The sequence below is a fragment of the Oenanthe melanoleuca genome, chromosome 25 (genome assembly GCF_029582105.1).
Source record: "Oenanthe melanoleuca isolate GR-GAL-2019-014 chromosome 25, OMel1.0, whole genome shotgun sequence".
Classification (NCBI taxonomy): domain Eukaryota; kingdom Metazoa; phylum Chordata; class Aves; order Passeriformes; family Muscicapidae; genus Oenanthe; species Oenanthe melanoleuca.
Genome location: NC_079358.1, coordinates 3,991,694 through 4,004,237, shown reverse-complemented (window position 1 = coordinate 4,004,237; position 12,544 = coordinate 3,991,694). Strand labels below are relative to the sequence as shown.

The following is a 12,544-nucleotide window of genomic DNA, read 5'->3' as shown; positions in this document are numbered from 1 at the left end:
CCCCAAACATCACCGAGCACCGGGACCCCCCCCATGAGCATCGACCCCCCCTCATCGTGCACCGGGACCCCCCCACGAATCACCGGGACCTCCCATCATGCACCGGGACCACCGGAGACCCCCCCCCCCCGAGAACCACCGAGCGCCGGGACCCCCCCGAGAACCACCGGGACCCCCCTCGTGCACCAGCACCGGGACTGGACCCTCCTCGTGCACCGGGACCCCCCCGTGCATTGACCCCCCCCCCACCGACCGGGCACCGGGACTGGGACTGGACCCCCCCCCAAATACCGGGACCCCCCCGGGACACCGGGACCGGGACTGGACCCCCCCCTCGTGTACCGACCCCCCCCCGTGCACCGGGCCCGGACCACCCCCTATTGGTGACCCCCCCCCCCAAAATCCCGGGGGGTTCCGCCCCTCTTTTGACCCCCCCGGAACAGGAGCGGGATTGGGGGGGGGCACCGGGGGGGGTCCCCGTTATCAGCCGGGACCCCCCCGTTATCACCAGGAACCCGCCCCCAAATTTACCGGGGCTCCTCCTCCCCTTCACCGACCCCCCCAAAAATCCATGGGATCCCCCACACTCACCGACCCCCCCACACTCACCGGACCCCCCCCCACACTCTCATGGCCCCTCCCCAACTCACTGCCCCCCCAATCCATGGGACCCCCCCACACTCACCAGGATTCTCCCCCCAGTTTTCTCCCAAAATTCCATGGGACCGCCCCTCCCTCAATCCATACAACCCCCCCCAATTTTCGGGGACCACCACCCCCCACACTCACCAGGACCCCAAAATTCCATGAGACCCCCCCCCCCTCACTCACCACGACCACCTCCCCCCACCCAATTTTCGGGGACCACCGCCCCTTCCCCATCACCCCCCCGGGCCCCCCCTCCCGTCGATGGACCCCTCCCCCCGCGTTGGGCCCCGCCGGGGCCGGGCTGGCTCCACCCCCCGGGGCCCCCCCGAGCCCCCCCGGCCCCTCCGGGCCCCCCCGGACCCCCCGAGCCCCCCCCGGTGGGGCCGGGCTGGCTCCACCCCCCGGGGCCGCCGCTGCGCGGAGCCTTTCAATAAACGCGATCGGTCTTGTAGCCACGCCCAGGGGCGGGGCCGGGCGGGGGCGGGGCCTGGGGAGGGGCGGGGCCACCGAGGGGCTCGGGGCGGGGCCGGACAGGGGGCGGGGCATGGGGAGGGGCGGGGCCTCCGGGGCCTCGGGGCGTGGCCTGGGGAGGGGCCGGGCGGGGGCGGGGCCTGGGGAGGGGCGGGGCCACCGAGGGGCTCGGGGCGGGGCCTGGGGAGGGGCGGGGCCTGGGGAGGGGCCGGACAGGGGCGGGGCCTGGGGAGGGGCGGGGCCTCCGGGGGCTCGGGGCGGGGCCTGGGGAGGGGCGGGGCCACCGAGGGGCTCGGGGCGGGGCCTGGGGCGAGAGAAAAATCGGGAATTTGGGGAAAAACCCAATCTTAAATGGTCTCAAATCCCAAATCCTGGATCCTCAAAATCCCAAATCCTAAATGGTCTCAAATCCCAAAAGGTTTTGGATCCCTCAAATACAATCCCAGATGTTCCCAAATCCTGGATCCCAAAAAATCCCAGATCCCCAATCCTGCTGGATCCCAAATAATCCCAAAAGTTTATGGATTCCCCAAATCCAACCCTAAATGATCCCAGATCCCGGATCCCAAAAATTCCAGACCCCAAATCCTGCTGCATCCCCACAACCCAATCCTAAAAAATCTCCAATGCTGGATCCCCTAAAATCCCAAATCCCAGACCCCAAATCCTGCTGGATCCCAAAAACTGATTCCAAATCAGGGTCCTGGCAGGGCAAACAGAGCCCTGAGGAAAGAATCCAGGCCTTGAGGGGTTAAACCGCGCCTCGAAAGGGTCACCCAGGTCCTGGCAGGGCAAACAAACCCTTGGGTGTGGTAAATGGGCCCTGAGGGATCAAAGCCCACCCCAAAAATTCACCAAGGTCCTGGCAGGGTAAACAGAACCTTGAGGGGTCAATGCTCCCCTGAGGGACCAAACCCCGCCCCACAAACGCCTCCCAGGTCCTGGCAGGTCCCTCCCTCCCCCGAGCCTCGACGCCCTCGTCCCGCGGAGCTGCGGGCGGAGCCTCGGGCGGGAGCGCGATGGAGCCGCAGGTGGGAGCCCCAAAATCCCGCGGGGGTCGGGGGATTTGGGGGGGATTTTGGGGGGTTGTTTTGGGATTTTTTTGGATTTTCTGGGGGATTTTTTGGGGATTTTGGGGAAGTTTGGGAGGGAAAAGGGAAGTGGAAAGTTCCGGAGTCTCCGGGGAGTTGGGAGTGGGAGGGGAGGGGGAAAAGGGGGGAGGGACCCCCCAAAATTCCTGAGGAGAGTCGGGGGGGGTCCCCAAAATGTGAGCTGGGGATCGGGGAACCCCAAACCCCCCTGGACACGTGCCTGGGAAACCCCAAAATCTCACCTTGGGCATTTGGGAAACCCCAAATCCTTGGGAATTCCCAAATGGGAAACCCCAAATCCTTGGGAATTCCCAAATGGGAGACCCCAAACCTTTGGGAATTCTCATCCAGGAAACCCCAAATCCTTGGGAATTCCCAAATGGGAGACCCCAAACCTTTGGGAATTCTCACTTTGGAAATCCCAATTCTTTGGGAATTCTCAAATGAAGCCCCCCAAAATCTTACCGGGTCTGCCCCAAAATCTCACCTGGGGACCGGGGAACCCGAAAACCCCCCTGGACCCGCACCTGGGACCCCCCAAAATCTCACCATGGGCACCCTGGAAACCCCAAATCTTTGGGAATTCTCAACCGGGAAACCCCAGACCCCAGCTGGGATACCCCAAAATCTCCTCAGAAACCCACAAACCCATCTGGGACCCCCCTAAAATCTTCTCAGAACCCCCCAAAACTCTCTCAGAACCCCCCAAACCTCACCCGGGACCCCTCAAACCCCACCTGGGACCCCCCAAACCTCACCCGGGACCCCCAAAACCCCACCTGGGACCCTCCAAACCCCACCCGAGACCCTCCAAACCTCACCCTGGACCCCTCAAACCTCACCCGGGACCCCCCAAACCCCACCTGGGACCCCCCAAACCTCACCCGGGACCCCTCAAACCTCACCCGGGACCCCCCAAACCCCACCTGGGACCCTCCAAACCCCACCTGGGACCCCTCAAGCCCCACCCGGGACCCTCCAAACCTCACCCGGGACCCCTCAAACCCCACCCGGGACCCTCCAAACCTCACCCTGGACCCCTCAAACCCCACCTGGGACCCCCCAAACCCCACCCGGGACCCCCCATATTTCCTCAGCACCCCCTAACTCCCCATTCTCTGCCCCAGCCGCGCCCCCCTGCCGCTCGCCCCGAGCTGGCCCACGCCAGCACCGCTCGCCACCGAGCCCTGGAGGCCCTGCGGGCCCTGGCCGAAGCCCTGGGGACACCGAGCAGCGTCCCCAGCGCGCTGGCCCGGGCCGAGGAGGAGCTGGCCCGGGCCCGGGGGGCGCTGGAGGAGCTGCGGGCGGCCCGCAAGGCCGAGCTGGGGCCGGCGGTGGCCCGGGGCGAGCTGGGGGACGAGGACGAGGAGGAGCTGCGGAGAGTCGCGGCCGTGGCCGAGGAGGCGGCGGCGGTGCTGCAGCGGGAGGAGGAGCGGGCGCGGCGCGGCCAGAGGTGGCTGTGGGCCGGGCACGGGCTGGCGGTGGGGCTGATGGTGCTGTGCGGGGCTGTGCGTGAGTATCCTCCCGTACGGACCAGTATGGACCAGTGTAAACCAGTATAACCAGTATGGACCAGTATAACCAGTATAAAACAGTATAGACCAGTATAGACAAGTATAGACCTGTATCGACCAGTATGGACCAGTATAGAACAGTATGGACCAGTATAATCAGTATAGAGCAGTATAAACCAGTACAGACCAGTATAAACCAGTATGGACCAGTATAGACAAGTATAGACCTGTATCAACCAGTACGGACCAGTATAGACCAGTATGGACGAGTATAGACCAGTATAGACCTGTATCAACCAGTATGGACCAGTATAGAACAATATGGACGAGTATAGACCAGTATAGACCTGAATCAACCAGTATGGACCAGTATAGAACAGTATAAACCAGTACAGACTAGTATAAACCGGTATGGACCAGTATAGACAAGTATAGACCTGTATCAACCAGTACGAACCAGTATAGAACAGTATGAACCAGTATAGACCAGTATAGACCTGTATCAACCAGTATCGACCAGTATAGAACAGTATGGACCAGTATAAACCAGTATGGACGAGTATAGACAAGTATAGACCTGTATCAACCAGTACGGACCAGTATAAACCAGTATGGACTAGTATAGACAAGTATAGACCAGTATAACCAGTACGGACCAGTATAGACCAGTATGGACGAGTATGGACGAGTATAGACCTGTATCAACCAGTACGGACCAGTATAGACCAGTATAGACCAGTATAGACCTGTATCAACCAGTATGGACCAGTATAGACCAGTATGGACCAGTATAGAGCAGTATAGACCTGTATCAACCAGTATGGACCAGTATAGAACAGTATGGACCAGTATAGAGCAGTATAGACCTGTATCAACCAGGATGGACCAGTATAGAACAATATGGACGAGTATAGACCAGTATAGACCTGAATCAACCAGTATGGACCAGTATAGAACAGTATGGACCAGTACAGACCAGTATAGACCTGTATCAACCAGTATGGAGCAGTATAGAACAGTATAAACCAGTACAGACCAGTATAGACCTGTATCAACCAGTATTGACCAGTATAGAACAGTATGGACCAGTATAAACCAGTATGGACGAGTATAGACAAGTATAGACCTGTATCAACCAGTATAGATCAGTATGGACCAGTATGGACCAGTATAGAGCAGTATAAACCAGTATAGACCAGTATAAACCAGTATGGACGAGTATAGACCAGTATAGACCAGTATGGACCAGTATAGAACAGTATAGACCAGTAGGGACGAGTATAGACCTGTATCAACCAGTATGGACCAGTATGGACCAGTATAGACCAGTATAACCAGTATAACTAGTATAACCAGTAGAGACCGGTATAGACCAGTACAGACCAGTATAACCAGTATAACCAGTACAGACCAGTATAACCAGTATAGACCAGTGTGGACCAGTAGGAACCACTACCCAGCAGTAGAGACTTCCCCCTGTCGTGACCAGTGTAGACCAGTATAGACCAGAAAAGACCAGTTTGGGCCACAACAGACCAGTATGAATATCTACAGAGCAGTAGAGACAACCCCCTGAACACACCAGTATAGACAAGTTCAGACCAGTATGGACCAGTACCGACCAGTAGAGACCTTCCCCTATCCTGGGACTGAGACACTGGGCCGGCACTGGGAGGGAACTGGGAGCACTGGGCTGGTGGCACTGGGACAGGACTGGGGACACCGGGATTGAACTGGGACAACTGGGCTGGCACTGGGGACACTGGGCTGGTGACATTGGTATGGGGACAGAGGGGTGGTGACACTGGGCTGGCACTGGGGACACTGGGCTGGTGACATTGGTATGGGGACAGAGGGGTGGTGACACTGGGCTGGCACTGGGGACACTGGGCTGGTGACATTGGTATGGGGACAGAGGGGTGGTGACACTGGGCTGGCACTGGGGACACTGGGCTGGTGACATTGGTATGGGGACAGAGGGGTGGTGACACTGGGCTGGCACTGGGGACACTGGGCCGGCACTGGGAGCTCTGGGCTGTCGCCGTCCCCGTGCCCCCGGTGCCACCCCGGCTGTCCCCGTGTCCCCGCAGTGTCGCTGGACGCGGCGCGCGCCGCGCTGGGCGTGTCGCAGGACAGTCACCTGCTGCTGGCGCTGGCCGCGGTGGCCGTGTCCTGCCGGGTGGCCCTGCAGGCCCTGGCGACATCGCGGCGACACCTGAGCGCCGCCGCGCGCGAGCACCGCGCCACGGCGCAGCGCCTGCGACAGCGCGCGCGCCGCGCGGCCACCGCCCGGGCCAGCAGCGGGGCCACCGCGGCCACCGGCGCGGCCAGCGCCGCTGTCCTGGCGCGGCTGGAGGAGGTGACGCATCACCTGGGGACGCTGGTGGCCGCCGTCCGGCGCGACACGGCGGTGACGCCGTGGGGGACGTGGCAACAGGAATTCCGCGAGACCCGGCGGGCGCTCGGCGACATCGTGGTGGCCTTGGGGACACCGGAGGAGGGACACGAGGAGCTGGCGCGGCAGCTGGAGGGGGCGCTGGGGGCGCTGGGGGCGCGGGGACAGGGACAGGGACAGGGAGGGGACACGGGGGTGGCGCTGTGACGTGACCCCAGTGTGTCCCCAACAGGACCCCAATGTCCCCAACTTGATCCCAGTTTGTCCCCAGTGGGACCCCAGTGTGTCTCCAATGTCCCCAACAGGATCCCAATGTCCCCAGTGTCCCCAACATGATCCCAGTTTGTCCCCAGTGGGACCCCAGTGTGTCTCCAATGTCCCCAGCAGGACCCCAATGTCCCCAGTGTGTCCCCAGTGTCCCCACTGCAGGTGGCGCTGGCGGGGCGGGGACAGGCACAGGGAGGGGACACGGTGGTGGCGCTGTCACCACCTTGGGGACACCGCCGTGGCCTCGCCTTGGGGACAGCGGGGCCACCCCGAGGTGCCCTGTGTCCCGCTTTGGGTCACCGCGGTGTCCCCAAGTGTCACCCGCCTGACACCCGTGTGTCCCCAACAGGACCCCAAATGTCCCCAGCAGGACCCCAATGTGTCCCCAGTGACTCCAGTGTGTCCCCAACAGGACCCCAAATGTCCCCAGCAGGATCCCAATGTGTCCCCAGTGTGTCACTCAATGTCCCCAACAGGACCCCAGTGTCCTCCCAATGTCCCCACGTGACCCCAGTGTGTCCCCCAGTGTCCCCAACAGCACCCCAGTGTCCCCATGTGACCCCAACAGGACATCGGGGGGACATCGAGGCCATGTGGGGACACTCAGGGGACGTCGGGGGACATTTGGGGACATCGGGGGCACATTCGGGGACCCCGCGGTGGCTCCGCGGAGCGGGACGGTGACGTCACATGGCCCCGCCCCCTTCCGGCACCGCCACGTTCCCGCGTGTCCCCCCCCGAGTGTCCCGCGTGTCACCCCCCCTGGAGTATCGCGTGTCCTCGAGTGTCCCCAGAGTGTCCCCGAGGTGTCGCCATGGCCATGGAGCTGCGAGAGGTGCGACAGCGGCGGCGCGGGGCGGGAGGGGACAGGGGGACCGGGGGGGGGACAGAGGGGACCCAGAGATGGCAGAGGGGACAAGAGAGCGTGGCGGGAACGGGGGAGGTGACAGAGGGGACAAGAGGAGGGGGACAGGGGACAGAGGGGTGGCAGAGGGAACAGAGGGGGACAGGAGGGGACAGGGGGATGGCAGGAGGGGACAGGAGGGCGTGGTGGGAAGGGGGGAGCTGACAGAGGGGACAGGGGCGTGGCAGAGGGGACAGAGAGGACAGAGGGGGTGGCACAAGGGACAGGGGGGCTGGAAGAGGGGACAAGGGGGTGGCAAAAGGGACAGAGGGTGACAGAGGGGACAAGGGCGTGGCACAGGGTGGCACAGGGAACAGAGGAGTGGCAGAGAGGACAGGGGGGTGGCACAGGGGACAAGGGCGTGGCACAGGGCGGCAGAAGGGACAGGGGGGTGGCACAGGGGACAGGGGAGTGACAAAGGCACAGAGGGGACAGCAGAGCCCTGCAGGGAGAGGACAGAGGCCACAAGTGCCACCTCCCCTGTCCCCTGTCCCCTCCCCAGCTGTCCCGGGCCCTGCTGGAGTCGCAGGGAAATGGCGTCCTGCGGGGGAAATGGGGTCCTGAGGGGGAAAATGGGATCCTGAGAGAGAAATGGGGTCCTGACAGAGAAATGGGGTCCTGGAAGAAAGGAAATGGGGTCCTGAGGGTGGAAATGGGGTCCTGAGGGGGAAATGGGGTCCTGGAAGAGAAGAAATGGGGTCCTGAGGGGGAAAATGGGATCCTGAGAGAGAAATGGGGTCCTGACAGAGAAATGGGGTCCTGGAAGAAAGGAAATGGGGTCCTGAGGGTGGAAATGGGGTCCTGAGGGGGGAAATGGGGTCCTGAGGGGGGAAATGGGAGCCTGAGGGGGGAAAATGGGAGCCTGAGAGAGAAATGCGGTCCTGAGGGGGAAATGGGGCCCTGAGGGAGAAATGGGGTCCTGAGGGGGGAAAATGGAGTCCTGAGGGGGGAAAATGGGATCCTGGAAGGGAAATGGGGTCCTGAGGGGGAAATGGGGTCCTGAGGGGGAAAAATGGGATCCTGGAAGGGAAATGGGGTCCTGAGGTAGAAATGGGGTCCTGGAAGAGAGGAAATGGAGTCCTGAGGGACAAATGTGTTCCTAGGGGGGAAATGGGGTCCTGAGGGGGGAAATGGGGCCCTGAGAAGGGAAATGGGGTCCTGAGGAGGGAAATGGGGTCCTGAGGGGAGAAATGCGGTCCTGAAGGAGAAATGGGGTCCTGGAAGAGAGGAAATGCAGTCCTGAGAGGGAAATGGCGTCATGAGGGGGAAATGGGGTCCTGAGGGGGGAAATGCGGTCCTGAGGGGAGAAATGGGGCCCTGAGAAGGGAAACGGGGTCCTGAGGGGAGAAATGGGGTCCTGAAGGAGAAATGGGGTCCTGGAAGAGAGGAAATGGGGTCCTGAAGGGGAAATGGCGTCCTGAGGGGAGAAATGGGGTCCTGAGGGGGGAAATGCGGTCCTGAGGGGGGAAATGGGGTCCTGAGGGGGGAAATGGGGCCCTGAGGGGGGAAATGGGGTCCTGAGGGGGGAAATGGGGCCCTGAGAAGGGAAATGGGGTCCTGAGGAGGGAAATGGGGTCCTGAGGGGAGAAATGCGGTCCTGAAGGAGAAATGGGGTCCTGGAAGAGAGGAAATGGGGTCCTGAAGGGGAAATGGGGTCCTGAGGGGGAAATGGGGTCCTGAGGGGAGAAATGAGGTCCTGAGGGGAGAAATGAGGTCCTAAGGGGAGAAATGGGGTCCTGAGGGGGAAATGGGGTCCTGAGAAGGGAAATGGGGCCCTGAGGAGGGAAATGGGGTCCTGAGGGGAGAAATGGGGTCCTAGAAGAGAGGAAATGGGGTCCTGAAGGGGAAATGGGGTCCTGAGGGGGAAATGGGGTCCTGAGAAGGGAAATGGGGTCCTGAGGGGGAAATGGAGTCCTGAGGGAGAAATGGGGTCCTGAGGGGGGAAATGCGGTCCTGAGGGGGGAAATGGGGTCCTGAGGAGGGAAATGGGGTCCTGAGGGGAGAAATGGGGTCCTGAAGGAGAAATGGGGTCCTGGAAGAGAGGAAATGGGGTCCTGAAGGGGAAATGGTGGCCTGAGGGGGAAATGGGGTCCTGAGGGGAGAAATGAGGTCCTGAGGGGAGAAATGAGGTCCTAAGGGGAGAAATGGGGTCCTGAGGGTGGAAATGCGGTCCTGAGGGGGGAAATGCGATCCTGAGGGGAGAAATGGGGCCCTGAGGAGGGAAATGGGGTCCTGAGGGGAGAAATGGGGTCCTGAGGAGGGAAATGGGGTCCTGAGGGGAGAAATGGGGTCCTGAAGGAGAAATGGGGTCCTGGAAGAGAGGAAATGGAGTCCTGAAGGGGAAATGGCGTCCTGAGGGGAGAAATGGGGTCCTGAGGGGGGAAATGCGGTCCTGAGGGGGGAAATGGGGCCCTGAGAAGGGAAATGGGGTCCTGAGGAGGGAAATGGGGTCCTGAGGGGAGAAATGCGGTCCTGAAGGAGAAATGGGGTCCTGGAAGAGAGGAAATGCGGTCCTGAGGGGGAAATGGCGTCATGAGGGGGAAATGGGGTCCTGAGGGGGGAAATGCGGTCCTGAGGGGAGAAATGGGGCCCTGAGAAGGGAAACGGGGTCCTGAGGAGGGAAATGGGGTCCTGAGGGGAGAAATGGGGTCCTGGAAGGGGGGAAATGGGGTCCTGGAAGGGAAATGGGGTTCTGAGGGGGAAATGGGGTCCTGGAAGGGGAAATGGGGACCTGAAAGTCGCGCTCCCAGTCCATTCCAGTACCTCCTAGTGACTCCCAGTCCCTCCCACACTAATGCCGTTTTCTTTTTTCCGTCCATTTTTTACCTTTTCTCGCTTTTCCCGCCTCAGGACCGGCCGCCCCTGTTACTGTGGCAACCACTGGGTTGCAACGCCGCTCCCGCCCTTTGACGGCACCATTGGCGAGCGCTGATTGGCTGAGAGCGGCAAAGGCGGGAAGAGAGACCGGAGGCGCTTTCACCCGTTGCCGTGGCGACCTGAGCCGCGCGTTGCCATGGTAGCGGAAGTCCCGCCTTCCATGCGCTGCTAATCACGAGAGCGCTGATTGGCTGAGGGCGGAAGGGGCGGGGCTAAAGCCAAAAGTCTCACTTTGGTGTCCCCAAATTCCCACGGGGGTCCCCCAAGTGTCCACAGTGTCCCAAATGTCCCCAGAAGGGTCCTTGGTGTCCTCAGGGGATTCCCCAGTGTCACCAAGGGGTCCCTGATTTCCCCAAATTCCCAAGGGGGGGTCCCCAAAGTGTCCCCAAAAGGGTCCCCAGTGTCCCCAAATCCCCCTGGGGGGTCCCAAAATGTCCCCAAGGGCGTCTCAGTGTCCCCAAATTCCCATGGAGGTTCCCAAGTGTCCGCAAAATGTCCCCAAGTTCCCCAGGGGGATCCCCAAATAAATGTCCCCAACCCCTCTCCCCGCCCAAATCCCGAATTTTTTTTGCACCCCAAATTCCAAAACCCCCAAATCCCCCCAAATTCCGGATTCTTTTTCACCCAAATCCCCCAGATTCCAAAAGCCCCAAATTCACTTTATTGAGGCTCCCCAAAACTGGGGGTGGGGGGGGGAGGAGAACCCCGACGTCGCTTTTGGGGGGGATTTGGGGGGTTTTGGGGTAAATTTGGCGTTTTTTGGGGTTTCCCTGAATTTGGTTTTTTTGGGGGGGGATTTTCGGGGGGTCCCCGGGGACTTCGAGTCCGGAAGGGCTCCTGAACCCCAAAATCGGGGTCGCGATCCTCGGAGTGACCCCGGGGTCGTTTTGGGGCTTTTCGGGGGGGATTTGGGGATTTCTGGGGTAAATTTGAGGTTTTTTGGGGTTTCCCTGAATTTGTGGTTTTTTGGGGGGGTCTCCGCCCGCTCCGGGTTCTGGGGGGGCTCGGGGGGGGGGTGGAGACCCCAGAAACGGGGCCGGGCTGGGGTTGGGTTTTTTGGGGGGGATTTGGGTTTTTTTGGGAAGAATTTTTGGATTTTTTGGAAGAATTTGGGGTTTTTGGGGCGGGATTTGGGGATTTTTGGGGGGTCCTGGAATGTGGTTTTTTTGGGGGGGGATTTTGGGGGGGTCTCCACCAGCTCCGGGTCCGGGGGGGTTCCTGGGGGGGATCCAGGGGGGGATATGGGAGACATCGGGAGACACAGGGCCACCTGTGCGGGGACAGGTGTGCAGTGACACCTGGGGACACCTGTACAGAGAGTGTTACACCTGTGATACACCTGTACAGAGAGCGTTACACCTGGGGGCACCTGTACAGAGAGCGGTACACCTGTGATACACCTGTACAGAGAGCGTTACACCTGGGACACCTGTACAGAGAGTGTTACACCTGTGACACCTGTACAGAGAGCGTTACACCTGTGATACACCTGTACAGAGAGCGGTACACCTGGGGACACCTGTACAGAGAGTGTTACACCTGGGACACCTGTACAGAGAGTGTTACACCTGTGATACACCTGTACAGAGAGTGTTACACCTGGGACACCTGTACAGAGAGTGTTACACCTGTGATACACCTGTACAGAGAGTGTTACACCTGTGATACACCTGTACAGAGAGCGGTACACCTGTGATACACCTGTACAGAGAGTGTTACACCTGTGATACACCTGTACAGAGAGCGGTACACCTGTGATACCTGTACAGAGAGTGTTACACCTGTGATACACCTGTACAGAGAGCGGTACACCTGGGACACCTGTACAGAGAGTGTTACACCTGTGATACACCTGTACAGAGAGCGTTACACCTGGGACACCTGTACAGAGAGTGTTACACCTGTGATACACCTGTACAGAGAGCGTTACACCTGGGGACACCTGTACAGAGAGCGTTACACCTGGGGATACCTGTACAGAGAGCGTTACACCTGTGATACACCTGTACAGAGAGGGTTACACCTGTGATACACCTGTACAGAGAGCGTTACACCTGGGACACCTGTACAGAGAGTGTTACACCTGTGATACACCTGTACAGAGAGCGGTACACCTGGGACACCTGTACAGAGAGTGTTACACCTGTGATACACCTGTACAGAGAGCGGTACACCTGTGATACCTGTACAGAGAGCGTTACACCTGGGGATACCTGTACAGAGAGTGTTACACCTGTGATACACCTGTACAGAGAGTGTTACAGCTGTGATACACCTGTACAGAGAGCGTTACACCTGTGATACACCTGTACAGAGAGCGGTACACCTGGGGGCACCTGTACAGAGAGCGGTACACCTGTGATACACCTGTACAGAG

At 60.3% G+C, this 12,544-nt stretch overlaps 1 protein-coding gene across 5 annotated transcripts; it reads left to right on the top strand.

Moving 5' to 3' along the window:
• The first annotated feature begins 2,052 nt into the window (after positions 1-2,052).
• On the top strand, positions 2,053-12,127 carry LOC130262812 (uncharacterized). Of its 5 annotated transcripts, none has more exons than XM_056510296.1 (6): positions 2,053-2,150; positions 3,338-3,722; positions 5,815-6,882; positions 6,933-7,221; positions 10,141-10,306; positions 12,088-12,127. In XM_056510296.1, exons 1-3 carry the CDS (start codon positions 2,139-2,141, stop codon positions 6,324-6,326), a joined length of 909 nt encoding a protein of 302 aa, XP_056366271.1. In that variant the 5' UTR covers positions 2,053-2,138; the 3' UTR covers positions 6,327-6,882; positions 6,933-7,221; positions 10,141-10,306; positions 12,088-12,127. The 5 variants fall into 5 exon arrangements, with proteins under 5 accessions (XP_056366271.1, XP_056366272.1, XP_056366270.1 ...); XM_056510297.1 differs by lacking the exon at positions 12,088-12,127 and adding an exon at positions 11,515-11,593; XM_056510295.1 differs by lacking the exon at positions 12,088-12,127 and having other exon boundaries at positions 5,815-6,464; positions 6,925-7,221; positions 10,141-10,712.
• The last annotated feature ends 417 nt before the right edge of the window (positions 12,128-12,544 follow it).